The 27,515-nt window shown below is 40.6% G+C and overlaps 3 protein-coding genes across 17 annotated transcripts in view; 1 reads left to right on the top strand and 2 right to left on the bottom strand.

Moving 5' to 3' along the window:
* Positions 1-13,372, bottom strand: part of TSGA10 (testis specific 10) — a 39,010-nt gene extending 25,638 nt beyond the window's left edge. For 5 of the 11 annotated variants that reach the window (XR_014547221.1, XR_014547223.1, XM_083610581.1 and 2 more), the window contains exons 1-6: positions 12,664-13,141; positions 6,690-6,806; positions 4,192-4,407; positions 2,622-2,687; positions 1,480-1,647; positions 891-1,046 (exon numbers count right to left, since the gene is read on the bottom strand). Coding sequence is in view for 6 of the 11 variants with exons in the window: in XM_083610581.1 (XP_083466707.1) it covers positions 891-1,046; positions 1,480-1,647; positions 2,622-2,687; positions 4,192-4,407; positions 6,690-6,806; positions 12,664-12,723 (783 nt within the window). In the remaining 5 variants the exon portion in view is untranslated. Of the gene's footprint in view, positions 1-890; positions 1,047-1,479; positions 1,648-2,621; positions 2,688-4,191; positions 4,408-6,689; positions 6,807-12,663; positions 13,142-13,232 lie in introns of those variants that run through there. The other 6 variants (XR_014547222.1, XM_083610583.1, XR_014547219.1 and 3 more) reach the window with 5 other exon arrangements.
* Positions 13,373-13,849: 477 nt separating this feature from the next.
* Positions 13,850-20,556, top strand: LIPT1 (lipoyltransferase 1). Of its 4 annotated transcripts, XM_083610942.1 has the most exons (4): positions 13,850-14,229; positions 16,464-16,554; positions 16,844-18,187; positions 18,925-20,556. In XM_083610942.1, exon 4 carries the CDS (start codon positions 19,159-19,161, stop codon positions 20,272-20,274), a length of 1,116 nt encoding a protein of 371 aa, XP_083467068.1. In that variant the 5' UTR covers positions 13,850-14,229; positions 16,464-16,554; positions 16,844-18,187; positions 18,925-19,158; the 3' UTR covers positions 20,275-20,556. The 4 variants fall into 4 exon arrangements, with proteins under 4 accessions (XP_083467068.1, XP_083467071.1, XP_083467070.1 ...); XM_083610945.1 differs by lacking the exons at positions 13,850-14,229; positions 16,464-16,554 and having other exon boundaries at positions 17,836-17,988; positions 19,151-20,395; XM_083610944.1 differs by lacking the exons at positions 13,850-14,229; positions 16,464-16,554 and having other exon boundaries at positions 17,836-18,187; positions 19,151-20,395.
* Positions 20,362-27,259, bottom strand: MITD1 (microtubule interacting and trafficking domain containing 1). 2 transcript variants are annotated; one of them, XM_083611080.1, is made up of 7 exons: positions 27,127-27,259; positions 24,950-25,051; positions 24,689-24,825; positions 24,522-24,608; positions 23,192-23,307; positions 22,274-22,334; positions 20,362-22,187 (listed from the first exon to the last, which is right to left on the bottom strand). In XM_083611080.1, exons 1-7 carry the CDS (start codon positions 27,245-27,247, stop codon positions 22,092-22,094), a joined length of 720 nt encoding a protein of 239 aa, XP_083467206.1. In that variant the 5' UTR covers positions 27,248-27,259; the 3' UTR covers positions 20,362-22,091. The 2 variants fall into 2 exon arrangements, with proteins under 2 accessions (XP_083467206.1, XP_083467207.1); XM_083611081.1 differs by lacking the exon at positions 24,522-24,608.
* Between the last annotated feature and the right edge of the window lie 256 nt (positions 27,260-27,515).

The following is a 27,515-nucleotide window of genomic DNA, read 5'->3' as shown; positions in this document are numbered from 1 at the left end:
ATGACTTTCCATGATGGGTCCCAAAATAAGAGATAACATCTATTCATTCATTCATTGATTATCTTCAAAATTTCAAAACTTTTCTCCCCAATGTAAATGTTCAAGCAGGATACAATAATAAATTATAACAGTATAAAAAATAAAAGAGGAAAATATTTTATAAATCCAAATCATAAATCTCTCTGCATATAAAATCAGTATTTTTAAATGCAGGCTATACAAACAAAACAGAAAATAAATTGAAACCTAAGTGCAGGAAGCCTAGAAAAAAAAATATTTTAACAAACTGTTTAGGTCTACAATGAGGCAGTCCTATATCCCTCCAGAAAGAGAAATTCCAGAGTTTAGGTGCCAAAAGTAGGAGCCCACATTTTAAGTACTTGCACATCATAAATCGGGACGCGGGTGGCGCTGTGGGTTAAAGCACTGAGCCTAGGACTTGCCGATCAGAAGGTCGGTGGTTTGAATCCCCACAATGGGGTGAGCTCCCGTTGCTCGGTCCCTGCTCCTGCCCACCTAGCAGTTCGAAAGCACGTCAAAGTGCAAGTAGATAAATAGGTACTGCTCTGGCGGGAAGATATACGGTGTTTCCGTGCACTGCTCTGGTTCGCCAGAAGCGGCTTAGTCATGCTGGCCACATGACCCGGAAGCTGTACGCCGGCTCTCTCGGCCAATAAAGCGAGATGAGTGCCGCAACCCCAGAGTCGGTCACGACTGAACCTAATGGTCAGGGGTCCCTTTACCTTTACATCATAAATCCCGAGGACAACAAACCTTCAACAAGGCCTCCTAAGACAATCTTAAGGTAAACAGCTCCCAAACACTTTAAGATTTTATATTTTGTCAGAAATTGTTCCTACCAGAATATTCCATATGCCTGTAAAGATTACCTGATCATAAAGTTGAATAACTTTGTCTCTTTCTGCTGTGAGAACCTTGATGTTGCCTTGAACTTCTGCCATGTGGCGTTCATATCTTTCCAGCATTGTCTTATATTCATCACGGTCTCTCAACATTTGCTGAAATTCTGGATCAGATTTACATCCCTAAACAGTTAATGAAGAGAAGTTGATTTCCTTTTCTACTGCTTTTGATTTATCAATCAATCAATCAATCAATCAATAACATCCATAAGTCACAAACTTTAGAATTTGATTGGATTATTCAGTTTAAATTACTCAGGAAATGGTGGGCGATTTCCAACTAAGTCTTAATCAGAGACTTTAAGTCTATTGAATTCAATTAATCTACTTTGAGTATGACTAACCATTGGATATCATTCTGTCTGTTCAGTTCATATTAATCTGTGCACAATTAACGATTCTGAAATGCTTTTTGTCAGTCTTACTGACTTCAACAGGATTTAGGTAGCCTGATTAATTTACTTCAGTCCCTCGCTAGCATATTAATAGTGCCAAGTAATCAAAATCAGCTGAAAAAATGCACAAATCTATACTTTATGAAAGTTGAAAAATATACCCGGATGGGGGAAAGCTCCTTTGAAACAGAATGAGAGGAGCTGCGCCTAGGACTTGACGTATTTCGAAGCATTTTCTTCAGTTGATATCTGTCTTCTTCTGCTGACTTGATAGAATTGTCAAGCCTTGAGGGACGTTTCTCCTGTGATAGTTCAATGTTTGAGGAAGGCTTTTAAGTGCCAAAGTGAAAACAATTATTACTATAAACATACTTTTCCAACTAAGACAAACATTTCTACAGAAAGATTTTTTATGTTTCAGAATTTCTGAATTTACCATATTATAAAATCATTAAAGCTGTTTCTGTCAAGATTAATAGAGTTGGTTGTATGAAGCAGATCTCACAATAAAGGCTGGAAAGAGTGGGAGAACCTAGCATGCATGTGGCTATGAATGCCTATGTGCACCACTGAACTAATGTCATAGCTGACAATTTAAGTGAGAGAAGAAGACTGGTTTCGCCACCTGCCTTCTCTTTCCTTCTTTGTCCTTTATGAAGCAGGGTATAGATGAAAAATAGGGATCTTTTGCCAATCTTTCTGCTAGACAGAAAAAAAATACGCAGAGCTTCCTAGCTTGGGTGCAGGTGCACATAGTACACTCTGCAAGTGAAAAGAAGGTAAGTGTGAAACGGCACACCCAAACCATTCTGACAGGTAGATGAGATTTCTAAGGGAAAAGGCTCTAGGAAAAAGGTTTCCTTATAAACAGATTACTCCTTGAATTTCTATACTTGAAGAGAGTACGTCTTTAGGTAATAATTAAGCCCACCCACCAACTCCACACACCTAAGGTTTGTTAGGAAAGGGTGCAGTAATGACCATGTTCAGCTTGCATCCCCAATGTCTTCCCAGGTGCACAGAGATGCAATCTGAATATGAAAGAATTGTGCCCATTGCTTTCTGTGTTACAGACATGCAGGGAGGTCAAACCACTGTTAATGCTGAAGAAAGAGAAAGATCCCTGAAAAGACATAAAATGCAGACTAAGGGACATTTTGAATATTATGTATTCTTAACACTACAATTATGCATTTAAATATCTTATAAAAGATGTATCAGTCGTACTAATCTGTGCAAATGTTTTTTGCAATGTACATATGATATGAGGTTTCATCGGCAAAAATAAAGATATGTAACTTACAGAGCTAAGGGCGCTGATTTTATGTTCCAATTTCCGTATAGTATTTTGTTGGCATTTAATCTGAGACTAAAATGAAAAGAAAGAAAAATATGATTAGTTAGACAACTGAAAATAGAGCATTTGGCAAATATTTTTCACTGACTAATAATGCATTTGGATAACTCCTTAAGATGAGCTGAAAATGACAAACCCAGTAGAGCTGAGGTGCCAGTCAGTTAGCACAGTGGTTTTCAACCAGTGTGCTGTGGCACTCAGGGGTGCCATGGGCAACACTGGCCTCTGTCCCTCTTTCCTTCCCTCCCTCCTCTGATGCCCTCTTGCGTCCTGCCTCCCAAAGGCTTACTCAGCTGTTTGTTGTAGCAGCCCTGGCTACAAGCTCTGCAGGCAAATGGTGCCTCTGGGGCTGGCCAGGGAGTGCTGGTTGACAGGAGCTGAGGCGGCCTCAGAGTAAGCATGTAAGTGGGTGAGGGAGGCCAGGCAGGCAGGCGCTGTGCTGGCCTTTCTTGTGCTTGCCGTGTGCACGGCCTGCCTGGGAGCTGAGTGCCCAGTGCTGAAGGGGAGCCTTTCCACCATGCTGCTGCTGCTGCCTCCCAAGGTAAGGTGCTGGCCTCATGTTCACCTTTGGCCAGTCTCCATTGGGCCACTAAGGCTGGGGGCATCCTCTTCCCAGGCTCCTTTGGGGCAGTGTGAGGAGGCACCTCTCTTTGGGGCAGGGAGGGGAGCTCAGAGTTGGGCACAAGGTAGATCAGGATCTACTGATAAATCTCTGGGTGATTTGAACACAGGACGTTCAAAAAGTAACCAGACACCTACTGCATTACATTATCCAACAGGTGTAAGTTACTTTTCAAACACGCTATAGATTGGTAAGGATTTTTGACTCCCGATTGTTTAACAATAGCAGCAACACAATGAATCCCTCCTAAATTATCCAGTTGGAATGAAGAAAGCTTAGGGTAACCAGGAGTGGATTTTTATGTTGAAGGACTGTGATTTGAGTTCTGATACTATAAAAGTATTACTCAAAACAAATTCATGTGCTCAGAATTCTTCAAGTCTAAGCGTATGCCCTTTATATCAGACTCCAGCTGATGGATATCACAGTTTCAATAGTGCGCCTGCAAGTTTACCCTCCTCTGCTCTACGCCATTACAAGGCTAAATGTCCACAATATTTTTTGACCTACACCTGTATCTCTTTACTTGGTCAACATTGTGTGTGTTGTAAAATTATTGGAACACTGAGAGGAACATAGGAAACTGTCTTATTCTGAGGTAGACCTTTGATCCATCCAATTCAGTATTGTTACACTGACTGATAGCAGCTCTACATGATTTCAGACAGAAGTCTTTGCCAGTTCTACTTGGAGATGCTGGGGACTGAATCTGGGAATTTCTGCATCATTCACTGAGCTACAGCTCTTCCAGTTGGTTACAATTCCAGTATTTCACATATGCAAACTCTTAAAACTACATGAGCATCCAGAAATGGAAATTTCTCCTGTAATTGTGAAACCAATTCTCAAAAAGAACAAACTATAAAAGCATTGCATGTATAAAAATTCAAGTACCTTGGCTTCTGCAATTTCCTGGTCTGCACTATCCAATACAAATTCTTTTTCTTTTTCCAGCTGTTCTGCTAACTTGTCTACATGAGCGAGTTCTTTACAGAGATATTCATTCTTACTTGCCAAGTCACCCACTTGAGTTGTTACTTCTTTCTTACTATCAAGTATTTTTGTAACATACTTCTCCAACTCACTATTTTTTGTTCGCAGTTCTTCAACCTTGTAAGTCAAAAAGAACAAAATGGTTTCACTTCTCCTACATCTTAAGTCTTGGCAGCAAAACATTGGTTCATATCACATACTAAGTGTAAAGGGCTCCTGACCATGGTTAAGGTACATTGAAACTGCTTGCTCCTACATGGAAATGGCTGGCTGAGCTTACGCATGACTAAAGGAATACATTTCACACATACTAAGTGGCACTCCGGCTTTAGTTCTGGAGAGCTCAGGCTCCAAACATCTTAGATTATCTCTAACTCTGTGACTCCTTATAAACTCATCAGCTGTCAAAATCCTTTGGATGGTGCCTCAATGAACCAAGTTTCAATAGGAACAGTATATAAAGAAGCGTTTTTTTACATCAGTAAAAGAAAACTGTCATGTGTGAAGCAGCCCAGTGGTAAGCTAGACTAAGAGAGACAGAAAAACCATGCAAGCACCAACACTTCAGGCGTGCTTCAAAAGTGATATGCTGAATTGTTTAGAAAATCTGATAATGGTTAGATAATGAGAACTTTTAAGGCCAAAGTGACCAGCCTATAAAAGCTGGGTCACACCACTGATTTAATATAAAGCAGAGGAATGTGTTATTTAAATAATTAGTCCAGAAGTGAAAGTCAAACCCAGCTCCCATGTTCTTCCCACCAAATCACTTTGCCTCATCTTCCAGAAGGGCTCCAAGACTACAGGCAAGCTCATGGGGGCAAGGGGAACTCATGTTGCGACCTGCCATCATCATGCCCAGTAGGGCCTCCAGCTGTATGGAAATTGTTGTTTTTCACCTGGAACCTGAATGACAATGAAGCTTTTAAAATCTGCCTATGATGCATGTATGTCAAATTCAGGGTCTTAATTCTAAGGTTAGAAAGCTAGAACATATAATGCAGCTCATGGAACGTGCCTAATTATGCAGCAACTTTGTTTCTAGGGATCTTGAATGATAACAAAGTTCCATGTAAAACATACAATAGAGCCTGAAGCGTGAAATAAAATCCAGGGTCTACGGCTTTCACATGGTGGGGGCATACTAGAATAAAATCTGTCCAGTAATACTAGCATGGTTATAATACTGTCTTGCATGACATACTAATCCTTGTGAGACTGTGCTAGTATGCAAGCTCCTAGAGAGGAGCTCACAGCTGTTTTGCTCTTCCCTGATCTTTTCATTGTTGTATCAAGCTTAACCAAGGTTTGCTTTTGTCTGAACCAGGGCTCATGGTTAAACACTCTCCTTGCTAACAACAAGCTGTAAACAAGAATAAACTTTGGTTACAGTTCATGGCTAGTGAAGAGAAAGCTTAACTATGAGCCCTGGTTTGGACATGGTAAGTCAAATTATGGCTTACTTAAGTGCAGCATGGCAGCAAAAAAGATCAGGGGGGAACAAAGCAGCTGCAAGCCCCCACCCCAAAACCAGCATGCTCACATGTCTCACTAAAATCAAGTTTGGCTTAGCATGTCATGCAAACCAGCCCTATAAAATACACTTTAATTCAATAATCTTCTGCCTACTGCCGCTGCTAATATTGTAGCCTTTAAGCAAATGAGCAGTCTTTTTTAAAATACTGTTTTTATTTATTTTCATAGTACAGAAGATAAATTTTGAGAAAACAATTGCTACAACAGTAAACTACAAGTAACTTGTCCTGATAAAATTACAAACTTCTATCATGCCATGTGTTAAAGTTTCATTTGATAACTCTAAGAGATCATGCCACATTTTCCCAGGAGTGCTGGGTGGATTCCTGCCACAGTCCGAACAATTTATGTATTCAATAAATATTTGTCATATGTTATATAAAAGGAATATGGATTGTGTTTGCCCTTTGCAGCTAATGAGCAGTCTTGTGATCAGCATATGCTCTTCTGATCAATGAAATGATATCAAATCTGGCAAACACAATATTCATCCATTTCTAAAGAATCCATCAACCTAGTTTTGTCAGGTCTGAATCAAAACTGATAAAAGCCAAGTAGTTCTGATGCAGCTAAGTACTGTAATTACTCTCCATATACCTCCAGTAAACAAATGAGCTAAACCTATAGGGTTTTGCATTGGGAAGGCCCATTAGTACACACGGATATTGTCATGGTAAAATGCCAAAACAGGTTGATTAACTACTATTATATAGTCATTATAATGTAACCATTGATCCCATGCCATTATTTTGTCCCAACATTTCTAATGAGAGGACAAATCCATTTTTCACAGCAAAATGTTATGTTTATGGTCTAGTTTAGTTGTTACAAATAGCCAAAATTTCAGAAAAATATGACAGAACCTCTGATTGCAGTTGTTGGATGATTTTGTCTTTCCTAATGCTGTCTTCTGATTTTGAAGCTCTCTCACTTTCAGAAAATGGACAACCTAACACAAGCTCTTCTCTTGTTGTCAACCTCTGGGGGGAAAGAAGCAAAAACTGTTTAAAGAACAGTCCTGTTTTGTGATAGTCTATTTCTGCTTTCGGCTGAAAAAATGCAAGTTTTGAATGTTATTGTCATAAGGTATTATATTGTAAATATAGCTGAAGCCCAAACCAGTATATATTTAACTGAAAGTAAAGTCCACTACGTTTAACAGGCTTAGATGGCAATATAATTGGATGGGATCAGGGCTGGCTGGGAAACCACAGTCAAAGTGTGCTCATTTATGGTTCATCAACAAATTTATAGGTTAAAGACGAAGTCATAAGACAGGTGACGAAATATGGAAAAATAACAGTGAAAGAAAATATATTCACAAAATGGTTCATATCTTTGTAGAAATCTATCTATTATAGAGGTTCAACTTTTTCCTCAGCAAAATTTGAGGTGGTGGGAACTAAATTTGGGTTTAGAAATTGAAGAAGACGCAAGGTACAGATTGTGGACAAAAGTGCCATAAAAATGCATATCGGCAACATCCAGAGAAACAGCCCTTAAAATGGTGTACAACTGGTACTTAATACCTTGATGCCTAGCCTATATAAAACCGAATGGTTCTCCCATATGTTGGAGAGGATGTCCCACTATAGGGACATATCAGCACATGTGGTGGGAGTGTCCAAAAATAGAAGTTATAGAAAGAATGCATTTACAGAAATATCTCTGATTGCAAGGCAGACAGTCTCCAGGACACCACAATTAACTTGTCACAATATATTGCAAATTACAAACAAAGAACTCACAACACAACTATTAATTGCTGCAAGAACAGCTATTGCCAAGATATGGAAATCATTGCAATTATTAACTATGGACCAATGGTATAATGCAATTTGGCAAATAGCGTTACTGGAAAAACTGACACAAAAATTAAAAGTACAAAGAGGCCAAAGAAACAAGACAATTTTATGCAGTCTGGTGTGATGTTTATACAAATTATACAAATAATGAAGCATATGGTAGAGCAGTATCCATAGTTTAGAGCACAGTGTGGTGTGCATGAAATACATATTTTATTTTATTTTCTTCCCCTCCTTCCTATAAAGGTAAAGGGACCCCTGACCATTAGGTCCAGTCGCGGACAACTCTGGGGTTGCGGTGCTCATCTTGCTCTATAGGCCGAGGGAGCCGGCGTACAGCTTCCGGGTCATGTGGCCAGCATGACTAAGCCGCTTCTGGCAAACCAGAGCAGCGCAAGGAAACGCCGTTTACCTTCCCGCCGGAGCGGTACCTATTTATCTACTTGCACTCTGATGTGCTTTCGAACTGCTAGGTGGGCAGGAGCAGGGACCAAGCAACAGGAGCTCACTCCATCGTCTCGGGGATTCGAACTGCTGACCTTCTGGTCGGCAAGCCCTAGGCTCTGTGGTTTAACCCACAGCGCCACCCGCGTCCCTCCTTCCTATAGATTACTACAAATCCTAATTGTTACTGATACAAAATACCTTTTACTTATACTTTACATCAGTTCATATATATAATATTTGTAATAATTTTGGTATATACACCTTGACACAACTTTAATACATTTAGAAACTTTTATCTGAGTTTTTTTATGTAATTGATGCATATAATATGCTCTTATGTAAATAAACATATATCTCAATGCAACCATATTAAAGTTTAAAGATGAAAATCAATAAAAACTATGTTATCAAAAGAAAAAATAAGGAAAAGGCCAGGGCTGCTTCCACTCTGGATATTTATTGTGGAATAACCACACTTCATTCACTCACTTTTTACAGGGCATCTGTATGATGTTGTGAACAAAGCATTCTGCTCCCTGATCAGCTGTCATTTTCTTCAAAGCTCAGAAAATCCAACTTTTTTAAAAAACACAAAGGAACAGCTCTATAATTTCCTCAGGTTTAGATGGACTATTGTACAATGGTTTGCAGGCTCAGTTATAACCTAGATAGATTGCTCTAGGCATTTCCTTCTCTATGGTCCATCTGTCCTCCCTGAGAGTCTACTTTAACCCTTCCTTTCCACATAGTGTTGCATTTACTATATCTTATCCTTTCCCCCCCTACCCCAAATTGGGGCAAGGCAATAATAATTAGGAGCAAAACGAGGGAGAGGAATTATTTAAAACTTTCCACTCATATGGTCCAATATAATATCCCCACCCCTAACATCTGGGACTGGGTGAAAGGGGACTGGCCACCTGGCTACAGAATGTTATTTTGATTCCTGAAATCTAGAAACAGAGTTGCTATTCCATTTACAAGCTACAACAGTATAGCAATAATTGGGTGCTAATAAATCACCCAAGTCTGGAGCACCCTGTTTTCTTTTGTCCCAGAGATTAGGACTAGATCTAAAAGGCTTAAGTTAAATTTGTTGGTGCAAATCCTGGATGCCAAGATCCAAGTCTGGAGCAACTACCCTTTGTGAGACAATGCAAGGAGATTTAAAGCCACAAAATATGCAGCAAAGTGAAGCATGGAACTATAGGCTGTCATACCCTTAAAATATGTCCTTCCAAGTGCATTTCAATATTTCCCTCTTCTCCCAGCAAAGGAAAACACCACACATTTGGTAAGTTAAAAACTGGTTTACTTACAAACTCTTCAAAGGTTAGGTACATGTGCTTTTCCATACATCAGCCAGAATTTTCCATACACCATCCCTAGCTAACAGGACCAGTGGTCAGGGATGATGGGAACTGTAGTCCCAAAACAGCTGAAGGACCGAGTTTGCGGATGTGTGTGCTATGGTGTTAACCCCTTTCTACATCAATTAGGCATATGCATGTTGCTTACCGTATATGAGACTTGAGACAAGATTTCTAGGAGAAAATTTGTGATGGTAATAGCAGTTAAACAATGCAACCAATTACCTACAGGGGTGGTTGGCTGTTTCTTGCTGGAGGTCTTCAAGCAGAGGCTGGACAACCATATTTCCAGGATGAAGCAGCTCTGGATTTCCTGCATCAAGCAGGGGGATAGACTAGAAAGCCTATAAAGCCTCCTCCAGCCCTATGAATCTGTGATACTCCCATGTAAGTGTCCATAGTATTTTTGCCATTATATCTGCTTTTATTTCCTCTGTGCCTAAAGATGACATTATTCATAATACATAAAATACTTCAATCTATAAAGATATGTTTTATGATAAATGATAAGTAACATTAATTAGACATTAATTAGATGAATTACCACAATATATCATGTTAAGATCTGAGATTACTGATCTCTTCCTTGATGGGGCATAAGTCCCTAGTACATGTGCTTATGACTGCACTATACAACAGAAAAAGTATTCTATAGCTTTTGAAAAGCTTGGATAAAAATAGTGGATAAAAGTGGAAAAGTGGATAAAAATATTGTAAATTGTCTGGTAAGTGACTTATTATTTATTAATAGCAGATTACATTTTTTAAAAAGACTTGTTAGGTAAAAGGTAACTGTAAAGGACCCCTGGATGGTTAAGTCCAGTCAAAGGCGACAATGGGGTTGTGGTGCTCATCTCACTCAAAGGCTGAGGGAGCTGGCGTTTGTCCACAGACAGCTTTCCGGTCACATGGTCAGCATGACTATACTGCTTCTGCTTGCACTAGTGGAGCAACGGGAGCTCACCCCGTTGCGGGGATTCGAACCACCGACCTTCTGATCAGCAAGCCCCAGAGGCTCAGTGGTTTATACCACAGCACCACCCACATCCCTTGTTAGGGTAATGCCTAGGCAACCAAATCCTATGTTTACTGGGAAGTAAGTACCACTGAATTAATCTCCCCAATGTGTACATTGGGAATTAATAACTAGGGCCATCTTAAATGTTGAGCTTAGTCCTACTTCTATAACAGTTCACAAGCATGGGTGTAGCTCAGTTCACAAGCATGGGTGACGCCCACCTGTCATTATTCTCCATATGACTCTGTCTAACAGATTCAGAATAAAATGTCTCAACAGCTGTTGTTTTAAATTACTTTCTTTTGACCACAAATGCTCAGAAAATCTGTCAAAATCCTTCTACAATTTTATTTTTAGTTAAGTAATTTTATTTATTTACTTGATTGGGAGGCAGCAGCCCCCTCCCACCATGCCAATGTTCACAAGGTTTTTATTTTTAATCTATTTGTACTACAATAATAGCAAGCACCAACATTTTCAGTAGCAGGGAAGCCTTATATAGAATCCTATATAGAATCCTAGGTAGAGCTGAAAGGGTCCCCATCTAGTCTAACCCCCTGCAATGCTGGAATCTCAACTAGATCATACATGACTGATGGTCATCCAACCTCTCCTTAAAAACCTCCAATGAAGGAGAGTTCACAACCTCCTAAGGGAGTCCATTCCACTGTTGAAGAGCTCTTACTGCCTGGAAGTTCTTCCTGGTTGGAATCTCTTCTTGTAACCTGAATTCATTGGTTCAGGTCCTAGCCTCCAGAGCAGGAGAAAACAAGCTTGATCCATCCTCTGATAGCCCTTTAGATATTTGAAGATGACTATCAAATCTAAAGGGCTGTCACGTGGAGGATATTATGACACACAAACGCAGGCAATCATACTCCGGAAAGCCTCAGTAAATAGTGCTGAATCCCAATCTCATACACTCCCCTTTTTATATTAACACACACCTTTAAAACAAAATCACAGAACTCAAAGCTTATTCACACAGATTTTTCTAGTAAAACATAAGTCTGATAATGACTTTGAAAAAGCAATGCTAGAATTTCAGTAAATTTTGTGTTTAAAGGAATATTTTAAAAATACCAGATAAACATCTATCACTTATATATGCTCTCCATGATTATATGTTTACTGAGCTAGATGAATTAGTGTTAAGAGAAGGAAGCATCTGCTTTCTAAAATAAACTGGAATTCTCCCCCTTGTATTTGCGATCACAGTTACGTGCTTAGTAGGTTTGCTGAATGAAACTGACTCTGGATTAATTCTGTGCAAAAGCAAAAAGGCACCTGGAGGTGTCAAGCCATGCCTACTTGACACCATGTAAGGCTATCGGTCGCCATGACAGTAGAGTTTGTTTTGGTTGAGGACTTAACGGCTAGGCACACTCAGGGGTAGCTGCTACACCAGAAACTTCTTAAACTTTTATTTTATATATTTAAAATATAACTTTAGAAATAACCCTAAGGGAAGGAGAGGAAATGGCTGGTGTATTTCCCATAGATAATACTAGGGACATACTGGGCTTGTGGATTTTCTTTCATTCTACTCTGCAACCTTTTTTGCGGGTGTGCAGTGGACAGCTGAAAACCCATCTATTCCACAGTGTGGGTTTTTCAGGATTGCAGCTACCCATGCTTACAAGTAAAAGACACCACCACCTCCTTCAAGCAAACACAACTGCTCAGACTTAGCCGCCGTGAGCGCACCTACATAAAACCTCATTTCTCTGCAGCCTGCCTGCCATGCAAGTGGGGTGTCTTCCTATTTCCTTGGTGGCCATGGGCGTAGCCAGGATTTATGTTGGCGTTGGGGCAGGAGAACCCACCTGCCCTCATCATCCGTTCGGCTCTGCCTAGCAGATTCCATAATGAAATGTATGGTATGATTATGGGAGTTGCAGAGTTGGAAGAGTCCCGCTGAGGGTCCACCCAGGAATAGGCCAGGAATAGGCCCAGTCCCATACAGGGATCGAACCCATGAAACTTTGGCATGATCAGCGCCATGCTCTCTAACCGACGGAGCTCGGTTTTTAAATTACTTTCTTTTGACCCCACGCCCCAAAGCGCTGAGAAAAATCTATCGAAATCTTTCTACAATTTCTACTTTTTTAAAAAAATGTTATTTGGGGGGGGAGCAGCTGCCTTTCTCTCCCCCCCCCCCCCGGCTACGCCCAAGTACCATGTACGCTCTCTGTACCTTGGAAAGAATTTCTCTTCTCCTCCTGCGCCCGGGCCCGGGGTATTTCCTAGAGCTCATGACGGCAGCTAAACTAAGCTAATATTCCTGCCTTTCCCCCCACTCTCTCTCTCTCACTCGGTCGCTCCTCCACTCAGCTTCCTCAGCCTCGCCCGCTCCTTCGCCTCCTTTTCCCTCTCAATCCCGGCGGACCAATGAGCGGCCAGCGTAAGCGACGACGCCTCGGAGGCAACAATCCCCCGCCTCCTGCTTCACCTCAACGGCCGCGCGGCGTGGGGCGCGTGACGGGCGGGTTCACCTAGTGAGGAAGGGGGGGGGGTGACAGCCAGGCAGCTGTCATGCCCGCCCCCACAGCAAAAAAATAACTAATAATTGCCGGGGTGGGGGGTGGGGAGTTAATGTCCGCGTCTCTCTCAAGACCCCCTCTGATTATTCTCCTCAGGACGCCCTGAGCGCTTGTTAACTCCCCCACCCGCTTGGCACAATGAACGTCCCTCCCTGGCCCCTCGCGGCGTCTCCTTGGCAACGGCGCCGCGACGCTCCCCCCTCCCCTCCGGCTCTCTCGCTACCTGTTAGACAAAACCGGGCAAGGGGCGCGCTCCTCTTGTTGACCCCGCCCCCTTCATCTGGCGCCCCCGCGCGCGGCGCACTCCGTCCGGCCGCGTCAACCGCTGCTCGCGCCCCAAACGCCGCGCGGCGTTCGCGCGGGCGCCGGGAGGCGGGGGGGGGGGGAGGACCGCCTTGTTGGAAGGAAGGGCGTGAGGCGCCTACAGTTCTATCGCGGGGGCGTAGGAGGGGTGGGGTGGGGGGACAGGTTCTTGGGCACTGCCACTAGGGCTCGCAGGGATGTCGCACGAGCCCTAGTGCCCTATGTCTGCTATTATTTTTTCTTTAGCCCTTAGTATTTCTTTTTTTTAATTATTATTTCAGGGAAATTAAGGACACGCAGAGACAGCACAAGATTTAGGGTGGTTTCCAAAGATGCCACTATCAGTTTATATGTTATCTCTGAACTTTAGGGCTGCCTGTGTGCCTGTCATAATGTAACCAAAATGGCAGCACCTATGCACAAAGAGGAAGGTACTGTAAAAGCAAACTTGGGTGCACTTTTTTTTTAATGCACGTGAATTAAGACTCGGGTTGGAATAGGGAGTCTTCTCCATTATTATAACTTTTGTTTTTTCAGCCAATACAGCACTGCAACATTTCGTTCAGGTGACTTTCTTAACAGTAGACTCATTTATCCAAGTGCCACTCTCTTGATGCGGCCAAAACAGCACCACTCACAAACAAGAGGGAGGTATTAGCACACTTTAGGTAACCAACAGGTTTGCAAATACACATAAAAAGAACAACTTTTAAGAAAAGAAAAAGCTTAAGGGTGGCAACCCCTCCCCTGAGCCTAATGAGGACTTACTATCATGCTCAGCATATTGGCAGGTGGATGGAAACAGAAAACTGAGGGGAAGGGGCAGCAGAGTTCCGGCAGAAGGCACGCCCAATTAGATGGACAGCTGTAGAGGAGAATTCCATCCTGCAACATTTTGTTGTGGATCCCACTTACTGGTAAATAATAAGCACTTTCAAATCATTAAAGTTCCTTCTTGGGTTCTGCGAAACAGTTGTCTGAAGGAAGATAAGAAATATGCTTCATGCCTTTCCACATCCTGTAGGTTTTAGCTGAGGGAATTTGTATCCAGGAGACTCTCCTTGCTGCTAGTCAACACAAAGTATCTCATATAAACATATAACTCAGTTTAGAGAGAACATGCTCATTGGGGATTGGCTTCGAGTACCAGCAATCTGCTCATGAAATAATGGAGAAAATAGATTAACTCTGTTTCCATAACACCCCCAAGTTATCTTGCATTCTTGATGCTTATCTCTGACAGGTTAGTAGCAATTACAGTTTGCTCTTACTGCTCTCAGATACAATAAAAAAATGAGGTGCTCTGTGGCATTTACCTCACAAATAGAGGCTGGATTTCATGTCACATTGCACAGTAATGTGTAATTTCAAGGCACATTAAACAGCAATACTATGGACATAGTTTTGTACTTTTAAATATTTTTATAAATTAAGTAACATTTTATAGACATAGTATCTTACAGGCTGATAGGTGAACTGATATCAAATATATACTAAACATGTTTTATACATGGATTCAGATAATCAAAAGTTGGTTTTCATCTGTAGAGCAGCTAACAGATTCTAGAAACATATAGGAGAATAGCAACATGCTTTGTAGATAAAAGGTATCAGCTGAATTGAGGGGAAATGCAGCAGAATAAAATTATCCTCCTTAAAGAAGCGCTTCACAAAGAGTGATATAACCGGGGGGGGGGGGGGGTGTTTTAACAAGAATGTGATAACTGGCTCCTTTCATGACAGAAATAAGGATAGTCTATAATTGTGCTATAGAATGTGGAAACAAAGTGGTCATCTAAGCAAATAATTAAAATGATACTAACAAAGCGATAAACTGATGCCTTCTTTCAGTGAACACAATTAACTGAGTTGCTGGATATTATAGTATATGAATAGTAGTATTTATTTATATATATGCGGCAGCTAGATGGTGATTGGGAGCGGCCGCCAAGACCACAAAACACCGGTCTTGAAAGACCTACATTGGCTCCGAGTACGTTTCCAAGCACAATTCAAAGTGTTGGTGCTGACCTTTAAAGCCCTAAATGGCCTCCGTCCAGTATATCTGAAGGAGCGTCTTCATCCCCATCATTCTACCCAGACACTGAGGTCCAGCACCAAGGGCCTTCTGGCGGTTCCCTCACTGCGAGAAGCAAGGTTACAGGGAACCAGGCAGAGGGCCTTTTCAGTAGTGGCACCTGCCCTGTGGAATGCCCTCCCACCAGATGTCAAAGAGAACAACAACTACCAGACTTTTAGAAGACATCTGAAGGCAGCCCTGTTTAGGGAAGCTTTTAGTGTTTGATGTATTACTGTATTTTAATATTTGGTTGGAAGCCGCCCAGAGTGGCTTGTTTCTGAAAATACCAAGACCAACTTAGGCATAGAATAGTATTTTACTTACTAAATATTCAGATGATACAAGGAGATCAGAATAGTAGTATAAAATTATGAAATTGTATGGCTGCCATGCCTTAAAGGCAATACAGCCAAACTCCTTGACGGTGGCCATGGCAGGTGGAGGCTCCGGGCACAGTGCTGCTTCAGCGCAGCATGGTGGAAGCGAGCGACGGCAGTCAGCTGATGCCGGGAGGCGCCGTGTCCAGCCTCTGCCTCTTCCCTGGTGCCCTCCAGAACTTGGCGTCCTGGCGCCTCATGCCACTTGCCTCTATGGGCAAGATGCCTCTGCCTCCAGGATTGTGGTTCACCATCCCAGGATTACTATACAATGTGAGAAGCCCAGAGCTGAAGTTATAGAGAGATACCAAAGGTAACTTTGCCTTGGATATGTGATGCTTCAGGTAAAATATAATGAGGTTCCATTCATACCCTAGAGCCTCATCCAAAATTGTATGGAAGACAAGAAGTACATTTAGTGTGATGTACTCTATTCTCACAGGCAACTGAGTCTACATCCCATTGTCAACTATAGTATGTTTATAACCTTGCTTATCAACTTACACAACGGGCTGCGTTATTTATATGTTTAACGAATAATGGCTGGTTCTCTTTGTTCATACTGCCTAAATTCTGCACAAGCTTGGGTTGCGCACCCATACCCATACTCAAACTCCTAAACCACACCAAAGCACAGAAGTTCCCAAATGGACTTTTTGAATTATAGTACTGTTAACCAGTGTTATTTTTATAGAAAAAGAGGTGCTGGAACACACCATGAACGTCTCCCTTGTTCTCTTATAATGGCAATGGCACCTACCTGAGAGGTACAGCACTAAGTTCTGGTGAGTTCCAGTTGAAAACCCTGCTGTTAATACATATTGTATTGCTATTTCCATTAATAACAACCACTGTTACTTATATTGTTCATTTGTCCTGCGCTTTCAGTGGTTTTTGTGTGTGTGTATTAGGGGCCATATTCTTTGTGTTTGTTCATTTAAATAGAATGAATGTTAAATTTCCTGCATCTTAATATTACTTCCAGGAGCAAAATGCATAGTTGTAGAATCACACGTTAGTTAATGGAATTTCTTCAGTTATTCTAATAGTATTTTGTTGGGGTTTTTTGCATAGGGTTTACGCAGCAGTCTTCCTGAAGACCACCATCACCGACTGCATTGTTTCTGATATCTGCATAGTAACTACACCATGGGGAACTGTTGTGGTAAAACGAAGACACCAGTATCTATAATACAGAATGACACAAATATTGGAACTCCAAGCGCAAATGACCATTTATTTCAAAACACTGAAGAAATCAGTTTAGGACCTATGACTGGCTTTTTCCAAAACACAGGAAAAAATATACCAGAAGGGATACAAAATAATGTAGGCACTCCCTCAGAAGCTAGCTCTAATAATGTCGTCGGTTCTCAAAAGTTTGTTAAAGAAAATGATGGTTTGGAAATAACGGATGTTCAATGACATTTGTTAAAATGCTTTTGCCAATTTATATTTATGTTATAAGACTTTGCTATTTTATATTCAGGAAAAAAAATAAACAAAAACAGAGCTTAAGAGCCAAATCTTTGGATACGGATTCTCATGTTGTCGGGCTGGTTTGCCTGCTTCAGGGCAACAGAGAATGGCAAAACCATTACAGTGCCGATGCAAATGACAGCCTTTCTCTGCAAATATCCGTGATCTTCCATGCTCTTCCACAGCATCTACTTCCGCCCCTCTGCCCGCTAATAAGAAAAATGCCGTTAACTGCCATGGAAACAGCTGCAAGGGAGCGAACAACAGCGGTCGGAAAGCAATACAGTACAGTACTGCATTCTGTAGCAGTGTCCGGTCGGAATGCATCTAAATGTCCGGGAAAGTACGGACGTGTGGCAGCCCGTGTCGGCAGTCCCTCCATAAAAATAGCTCCAAAACAGCTTTGTTGCGATTTGCAATATTGGACAAAAAAGTAAAAAGCTCAACCACTGTGCCAAAAGCAACTTTTCTGTCCGGATTTTCACTGGTTGAAATATGCCACTTTTTTGCCAGTAAGAAGTGAGCACTCCTGATAGGAACTCAGGGGCGGGTTCTATTGTGCGCACCCGGAAGGAATTTTGTGCGACTACATTTGGACAAAAACCATAGTCTCTCTAATCCTGTACTGTATAGGCAACTTCCGGGACCTTCTGACAAGGATGTGTGTTGCTCAATGGAAAACAAATGGCGAAATCAAGGACTTCGGAGTAGCTGTTGCGCAGCAGAGTGTCCGCCCAAAGGTACCAGCTGTGGCGAAAGTTCCTTTAGAAACAGACGCGCATTTTTTGAAGGGGAGCAACCCAATCCAGACAGTGTGCGACTCTTGACTATTTCTTGGATCTATGTAGATCTGCGCGCGTTGCTCCTCATTTCTAGCTCTATGGCTACCGCCTGGCTACTTAACGCGCTTCCCGCGTGGGCAAAGGGAGCTGATCCCCAGTAAGTAGGGCGACGGGTATCGGGGCGCGCTGGGAGAAGCTGGAAGGGGCTTCTCTTGCCATGCTCTTCCCATCTTCGTGATGGCGCCCCGCGGGAGCTGGGCAAGGTGTCCTTGAGAGGGTCCGGTGCCTTTGGGCGGCAGTCCCATACGCAGAGCCCCATGTAGCCCGACGGGGGTTTGCTTTTTTGTCCTAGCAAGGTTGCATTCAGTTTAATTCGGGCGGGTGGGTCGCGGAATGTGCCTTTTCTATCTCCATTGCCAGGCCTGCCAGCATGGAACAAAGCTTATTCGGGTGCACAGCCTGGCCTTGGTCTCCATCAGAACCTGCAAAAATATAGTCTCTGAGCACAGAAGCAACTGCTGCAATTTGCCCAGGGTGGTTGTGGTGCAGCGCAAAATTGAAAACGTTTGCCACGCACGCTTTATTCTTGGTGCTATCCCAATACAGGGAGTGGAAACCTGTGGTATATCAAAAGTTGAGTGCTGAAAATCCGCTTTCCGCCAGCCCTGAGACCTTCACGTTTGGCATATATGGCTGGGTTGTGAAATTAATGAGAGTGGGAGGAAATGTATTGTTTCCTTTGTAGCTTAAGGCCTAATAACTAATAATCCCTTTTTGGTATTTCAAAGGATTAAAATGATTAACGTAAAGCCACAAATTACCCTAGCATATCTTTTATAGCCTCTCATACGAGCTATTTGAGGGTAAACAATGAATTCTGTGTTTTTTCCTTAGGTGGTTGATAAAACACAACTGTAATAGGCAATTTCTGCATATTATTCAGTCATATAATACTCTATTATCTACTTGTCAGAAAGAAGAAATAAGTCTTTTAAAAAATATGATTCAACAGAATTGTTTTAAAAGATTTTCCAATGAAACACAGTCATATTTTGAAAGGGTTTTGAAATGGATTATGCAAAACGTGTATCACCCTATGCTGTTTTGATTGTTTTGTTAGACTAAAACATGATAATCCGGTCATCTCTGAGGAAATGCTTCCAGTTACACTGTGTCCTCAAAGTTCCAGCTGCTGGCTTCAAATGTGCAACGAGAGGACTGATCCTGCAGTCTGTTTCCCAGGATGTTTATCAGAATTTAGCTTTAGAAGATTGGATCCATGATAATATGAATTTTGAAAACAGACACATTCTTTTCCTTTGGAGAAATTCTTCTACTGTAGTGATTGGTAGACATCAGAATCCTTGGCAGGAATGTAACCTCAGATTCATGAGACAGAATGGTATAAAACTAGCTAGAAGAAAAAGTGGGGGAGGAACAGTTTACCATGATCCTGGCAACATCAATCTCACTTTCTTTACAAATAGGAAGAAGTACAAAAGAATGGAAAATTTAAAACTAGTGGTTGGAGCATTGAAAGCCCTGCGGCCCCAGTTAGATGTGGAGGCTACAGAGAGATACGACCTCTTGTTAAATGGGATTTTTAAAATCTCAGGAACTGCTGCAAAATTAGGAAGGACTGCTGCTTATCACCACTGCACCTTGCTCTGCAGTGCTGATAAATTTATTTTATCAACTGTGCTCAAAAGTCCTTACAATGGGATAAAAAGCAATGCCACACCAAGTGTACCTGCCTTAGTGAAAAATCTCTTTGAAGAAGAGCCTACTTTAACTTGTGAGATGCTCATTGATTCCATTGCAGAAGAATATGCTGCACACCACCAAATTGATAACCATATTGTTGAAATAAATCCAGCTGATGAAACAGAATTCCCTGGAATTAATAACAAAGCAAAAGAACTGCAATCCTGGGATTGGCTATATGGCAAAACACCAAAGTTCAGTATTAGCACATCCTTTAATATAGTTGATGAACAATCTTGCCTTGAAATGAAGATAAATGTGGATGTAAAAAATGGAAAGATTGAAACTTGCAACATTGATGTGCCTCCTTTCTGGTTGCCACCAATCATGTGTGATGAACTGAAAAACCATCTTATTGGCAGCAAATTCTGTCCAAATGAAACCACTGCAGTAGCAGCTGCTGTGATGAGAACATGCACAGATTACAAGATACACAGCAAGTGGAATCTCTTGTGTGAGAATATAGTTTCTCTAATGTAGTTGATTCCTGATCAGTCTTATTCTAGCAGAGGGTTTTAAGCACCTGGCCGAACGTGAGATTTAATAGTGAAATAATAGACTGCTGAATGTAAACAAATTCACTTTTTATTAAAACATAAAATAATACAAACTTATTAATCAAGTCAGTTTTGTTTTTTAAAATGGTTACCACCAGTCCTTAAGACGTCTTCTCTTTTAAAATTTACATATTTATTTCTTAAAGTCAGCATCCTACAGACTTGCCCAAATGGATCATACAACGGCTTGCAAACAGTATAAAACAAAAATACTGGTAGAAAGAAACATAGCATAGTATAGCATTAAAAACATGTACCTAGACATTCAAGACAATAATTTTAAGGTCAATTTATGCCTTCTGAATTCCCAGTTCTAGTAAGACATGGCATGCGTGAAATAGAGGAGTCATGCTAGGCATTGTTAGCTTGAGAGCCTAAGCCCATTTACTTGAAAGGAACTTCTACTTAAGTCAATTGCCAATGTAAATGTATTTAAGACTTTGGTGACCAAATACTTCCTAGCAGTTTATTAGGAGGTGGCTTTAAAAGAGAGACCTAGAACATAGGGATTAACCAAGAGGCCACCATTTAATGGAGGTTCACAGGAATGTTCTTGCCTTCTCCCTTTGTTGACAGGTTGGCATAGTGCTCAGTGTTGCTGTGCTGATTCTAGAATGTTGTAGCCTGTGTCTGTCTGGGCTGCTTTCCTTTATACGAGTTTTGCCTCTCCTCAAAAGTAATCCATAGTGAAAGATAAAAACGTACGTGTCCATATTATGCCAGTGTGGGGTTCCCCTAATGCGGGAAACTCCATTGTTGCGTGGTGACATCAGCCTGTTATTGTGACAAAAGCTGCATAACTCCCCCCCCCCCCAGAATTCTGTTTCTTCAGTAAATTGGCATATAAGGCAAAAGCTCACTGTACGGTTCCAAATTCCTTGAGCATATTAAGTGGACAGCTTTATTATACATAGCTGTAGCATCTTACCAGTTTTGATCCCTAAGGAAGTTAGCTGCTTTTTCACACAATTAAGATGCCTATAATATCTGAGTTTGGAAGATTTTTGCTACTTCAGTGATTCTTGAAATACAGCTTGGGAACCTTCAGCATCCCTGTTTAACTTGTGAGTGGTCCCTGAGGTTAATATGGGGTGTATCCAGACTAAGCTAGTTACATCTTTAGTTTAACTGAAATTAGCCAAGTTTAAGTTAGTCATGATTAACTTGTCCTATGGCTATGTATGGGACTAAAGGAAAACTAATTTAGTCTGAATCCAGCCCAGTGAAAATAAGAGGAAAATGCTGTCAGAGGGTTTCTTTGACACTTCTACCACATGGTGAAGAAGCAACCAACTTCTCACTTTAAAATTTAAATCTATACGCAGTGCAAATGGCTGTAGGGAAAACTTCTATAAATCTTCCAGCTATATGCACAATTCTTTCCTGTGCACCAATCAGGTTTTTCTGAATTGTAGCTGTTAAGAGACAAATGCAGTAGTCAAATGTTTTATTTCAGAGGCTTTTTAGAGGATCCTTCCACATGGTATGGGAAGCAAATCTGATAGCCCAGCACAAGGAAGCAAATCAGAATTGTGGTCTTCACTGACAGTTCATTACTCTGGGGTAAACATGTCATTTTGTTTAGATAAGCTATCAGGCTGATGTGCAGATTTTTTAAAATTAAAAAAAAATACAATCAGTTTACTTTACAAAAATGCATAGTGGATGTGGTGGAATAAAGTAGCTCTTGCTCAAAAAAACAAACACACCAGTGAAACTGGTTGGTTTGGGAACTTAGGGTCATGTTTTCTTTGTATGTTTGGTGTGAAAGATGTCCACTGTAGTTTCATGACATGGTCTCAAATCAAAATCGCAGTATCCAAGGCAAAAACGACCCTGTGGAAAACAAATTATTCTACCAATTAAGCCATTCAGCAATTCAAATTTATTTTAAAATTTATATTTTTCTATTCGGTTCCCACCTGTGGTTTCTTAAAATAATCAAGGCCTCTTCCAATTTTAATCATCCATCCATTGTTGAATCTGTGTGTTAAATGCAAAAAAGAGAAGTGCTTCCTCAAAAATATAGAAACTAGACATATGTAAGGTTAACAAGAGAAAGAAAATAATTTCACAGCACTCTTAATATGTAAAAAGCTCAGGAAGCACAATGAGCAAAGAACAGATGATAGTTGGCAATTTCAATCTCTGCAACTTTCAAGTTGTTCCAATTGAGTTAACAACGATGTTCATAGCAGGGCATGGTCTTAATTTGCAAGTGTCAGCCCTTTCCCATACAAATACCATTTCACATGAAGCAGACACTCCAATAGAAGCCTAAGGGAGAGGGGGGGTGGAGAATATATGAGGTAGGCCATCTTTGCCTCTCCATGGCATGCAAAGTTGAAACGAACAGTTACCTGTTAAATATATATTAACCACAGGTGTGCATATAAATATTTTGACTGCTCTTCCCATCATTTGACTTGCTGTAGTAATTTTTGTTCAGCAGCAGGCAGGCAGGGGGACAAGTGGTAATTTGAACAGCTGGCAGGAGACACCACTGCTAAATACTCTTAAAAGTTAACAAGTTTCCACAACCTGAACTGACAACTTTAAGGTTTGAAGATAAACTTAGGCTGCAATTCCAACCATGTTTACTCAAATGTAAACCCCACTGGATTCAGCGGGGCTTACTTCCAGGTAAGTAGAATTAGGATAACAGTCTTAGTAATCAATTATATGGGTGATAGCCACCGTTAGTCATTCTCAGGGTTGAGCTGCTGGAATAAATGTTATCAATTGATTTCAACGGATATGCTATCATTATGATTTAGTTGATTATCACCACCTGTATCTTAGACAATCAATGTGGAACATTTTATGCACATGTCACCAACCTAATTTCTCGATCGTGTATTGACGGAGAATATGATACATCCAGAATAACGCCAAAATCTTTCAGGGATTGTTGTATCTCTTCTAGGATAGTCATTTGTTGACTCTTTTCATTGCCCTGTAAAGATTTGTTTGCTTTACAAATCAAATAAAGATAATGGCCGACATACTGTAAATTCATATTGGTAGTATTTCTCAGAATGAATAAGCCTCTTCAAGATTTTCACTTTTACCAATGCAGATACTGAAATTTAACGTTAAACATAATTCCTGCAAAGTATCTTACGAAATGGAATGTGTGTGTTTGGTAGATGGAATAAGTAAAAGTTAAGAGGCTAGATGTCATAGGACAAAAGATGAAAACACCACACACCAAACCAAGCCCCACCTACACACACTTCTAACTATGGATTCAAACTAAGACTTGCGATGAAGTCCATATTCACACGTTTTTTAAAAACTCAACTACCAGCTCTCCAAACACAGTTAAATTATGTCAGCACTGATGGCTTGAAAGGAGAACCACCTTGTTGTAAAAAACATGTTTTGCATGAATATCATCCCAGGTTCAATTTTTCACATCTCCAGGAAGGCTGAGAAACCACTTGAAACATTTGAGAGTCTGGCTAATCAATAGACAATATCAAGCAATCATCTAATTCAGTATAAATTACCTAAATTTAATTACTATTATTTAAATTTGTATACCACTCTTCATCCACAGATTTCAGGGCGGTTCACAACATAATTTTCTTCTAATTAACATTCTCTTATAATTAATAAAAACCTCTTATTTCCCTATTGTTAATAAACACAGGTAATTTGATGAGTGGCTATTCATAAGCCTCCTATTACCCTAAAACCTCCCCAGTACAAAAAGTGTCTACTTTTAGGTGCAAAATATAGCAATCTTTTCCATCTTGTTTCCTTCACTACTGAGTTGTTGAAGATATCTGTCAGAAATAGACCAGTATCCTCAGAAAGAAAAAAGATAGCATATTAATTTCAGACCCATTCTGAATCCAGAATATATTTTTACTGTTAGCAAAATGTTCAACTGAAAAATTCATTGACAAAAGCAAATCCTTTTTTTACTTTTGCCATGGCAATTACAGTAACTGCTTAACTTCAGTAAGTACAACTTTATATGGACAACACTGCAACCTTATGCATATCATATTTAAGAATGTTTGGGGAGCTGGTGGTCTAGCTGTTGCTGTTATTATCATTACCGTTATCATCATCATCTACTCAGAAGCAAGTATCACTCAATTCCTTGGGACACAATCAAAGTAAGTGGGTACTGGATTGCAGTCAGTGTAAAATACTTACTTCATCATGAGAAGTAAGAAGATGTATAGTTTTCACTTTGCATGGTCCTTTAACAAGCATTTCACAGAATCTTAAGAAGTTGTACAACTGTAAATAAGTAAATAAGATTAATTTTTTAGATGGAAAATAAGAAATCGTTTTGAGTGTATAAATCAACCATGTCTTACCTGATGGACTTGCCTAATATAAGGGTCCTCAACCCAAACCTCTGTAACAGTTTCATTAAGATATTCTTGGAACAGCTTTTCATAGCTGAAACCTTTTGAATTTTCTTCTATTTTAATTTGTTTGTGGTATTTTCCATCTAAAAAGAAGAAAACTTTTCACTTTTTTAAAAAATGCAATATGGCCTCTTTGAATGAAAAAAAAATAAATACAATATATAATTCCTCAGGCATAATAATGAAACTTACATTACAGCTTCATACCTTCTTTCTCTTTCTCAATATATTTCTTAATCTCTTCTGCCCTGTCCATATAACTTGTTATTTTGTCTCTGTAATGAGCCTTTTTCGTCTGATCTTTTGTTGCTGAAAACAGAATACAAGATGCAGAAAGACAATGAAAAAAATAGGTCATCAACTCCCTTCCTTTCACTTTAAATTTTAGACCTGCATGCACACAACGGGAACTGGCCGGTACCCAACTCATGACAAGCCCTTTAGATATTTGAAGATGGATATCATTATCTTCTCTTTCCCAGATTAAACATACCCATTTCCCTCAACTGTTCTTCATAAGGCTTGGTTTCCTTTTTTTTAAAAAAAATTATATTTTATTGATTTTCCATACATTCATGCCACATTACAATTTCTATTAAGTTTTCCATTTTTGACTTCCTTCGGCCTCTCTGCCAATCATCCAAATTCTAACTTCTTTAATTACACATTTCCAAATTTTGCTATTGCCTTTGTACCTACCCCCCACTTCTATTTTGCCTTTTTACAATATTTCTTATGTTATTACAGAGCTTCTTTAAATGCCACTAGCGTTATTCCATTATCACTTATACATTCCCAGTACTCAACTAATTTTCCCCAGTCCTCGATGAACTTTTGATCTCGTAGATATCTGATCTTCCCAGTCAGTTTATCAAGTTCTGCCTAGTCCATCAGCTTCATTCTCCACTCCTCCAACGTTGCTATTTGTTCTTGTTTCCATTTCTGGGCCAGTAATCATAAGGCTTGGTTTCCAGGCCCCTGATCATCTTGTTCACCCTTCTAAGGGACCATGTACTAAAGGGTTATGAATACCTTTGAATTCCCTTAAGGATTATATAATTTTGTGGAGGATATGTTTGCCATAATAACTTACTGGGCAGTTAAGGCTTATTGTAGCATCTAAGGTAGCATAATCTACTGGGCCCAATTCAAAGTGCCGGTTTTGACCTATAAAGCCTTAAATGGCTCAGGACCGCAATACCTCAAGGACCACCGCTTTCCAGATGAACCTACCCAGACCCTGAGATCATCTGAGGCCCTATTTTGTGTGCCTCCTCCACAAATGTTCTGGAGGGTGGCAACACGAGAACGGGCCTTTTCTGCAGTGGCTCCCTGTCCCTCTTTAACCAGACCTTTGGCTGATTGGCATCCAATGCCATTTTAAAATGTGTTGGGGAGGATGGGGGTTATTGGGTTGTTTTTATTTTGATTATGTATTTTGTGTTTTTATATTGTGATTTTAATAATAATAATAATTTTTAATTATTTATACCCCGCCCATCTGGCTGGGTTTCCCCAGTCACTCTGAGTGGCTTCCAACAGAATATTAAAATACAATAACCTATTAAACATTAAAAGCTTCCCTGTAACTGCCCTAAGACCTGCAGCTATAGAAGAATGAATACAAAAACTTATGGAATATGCGGAAATGGCAAAACTTACTGGAAGAATAAGGAATCAAGATAACAAATCTTTTATAAAAGAATGGAAACGGTTTATTGAATATTTATAGATAAATTATAAACAGATAAAAACATTGGAACAATTATTGTAACAACGTGAAATTTAATAAGTGTATATATGTAAAGAAGATGAATGAGCAAATTAAGTTAATTTGGCTATGCAGAAGATATTAAAAACAAATTAAGGAACCCAGAAAGAGGGGGAAGGAAGTCAAGTTTTGAAATGTCAACATGACTGTAAAATTAGTGAAATGTATAAATTTGAAAAGTATAAATGAAAAATAAAATGAGAAATAAGACCTGCGGGTATAGGGCGGTATATAAACTTGATAATAAGTATTTTTTAAAATTAAAAATCTACATATTATTTCGTAAGCAGGGTGTTCCTAAACAAAATAAAATAAAATAAAAAATACCTTCCAGTAGCACCTTAGAGACCAACTAAGTTAGTTACTGGTATGAGCGTTCGTGTGCATGCACACTTCTTCAGATACTCATTTACAAACAGCGCAGGATGGCTTGCTTTATTTAAAGAGATAATGGGCTCCACGATCCTATACGCCTCTCCTTGGAAGTCACACAGGTTCCCAAGGGACTTGCTCTAAGCGCACCCAGGACTTTGCCGCGCTCCTCTGCCTTCATACGGCACCTAACCGGGAAATCCACCTGCAGGGAGCGACGGGGAGGAGGAAGAAGCCTCACCTTTGAGAACCCGAATCAGGAGATCAATCCCTTCCTGATAGCAAACAAGGGACTCCTGGAAGCGAGAAGCCGAGTCCAGCTCCACCGCCCGCTTCAGCACCAGCACCGCCGGGTCTTCCATGGCCGCTGGGAAAGCGCGGCGTCGGCTTCCTCGCTTAACAGGGCGATTCGCCGCCGTACGGGGGGAGAGGGGCAAGCCTCCGAGAGACACCAGTCCCCAAGGCGACCCAAGCAAACCTGCAACTAGCAGGATTCCACGCCCGCCGCCTGTCACGTGGTTCCTGAGAACTGGAAACCGAAAGGCATCCAAGCGGGCGGGAGAGCGCGCCCATAGAGACACGACCTTCCTAGACTTTCCTTTCCCTTCGGACGCATCCGCTTCCTAGAAA

The sequence above is a fragment of the Podarcis filfolensis genome (assembly GCF_964270895.1).
Source record: "Podarcis filfolensis genome assembly, chromosome: 4".
Taxonomy (NCBI): domain Eukaryota; kingdom Metazoa; phylum Chordata; class Lepidosauria; order Squamata; family Lacertidae; genus Podarcis; species Podarcis filfolensis.
This window is presented reverse-complemented; position numbering and strand designations above follow the sequence as displayed.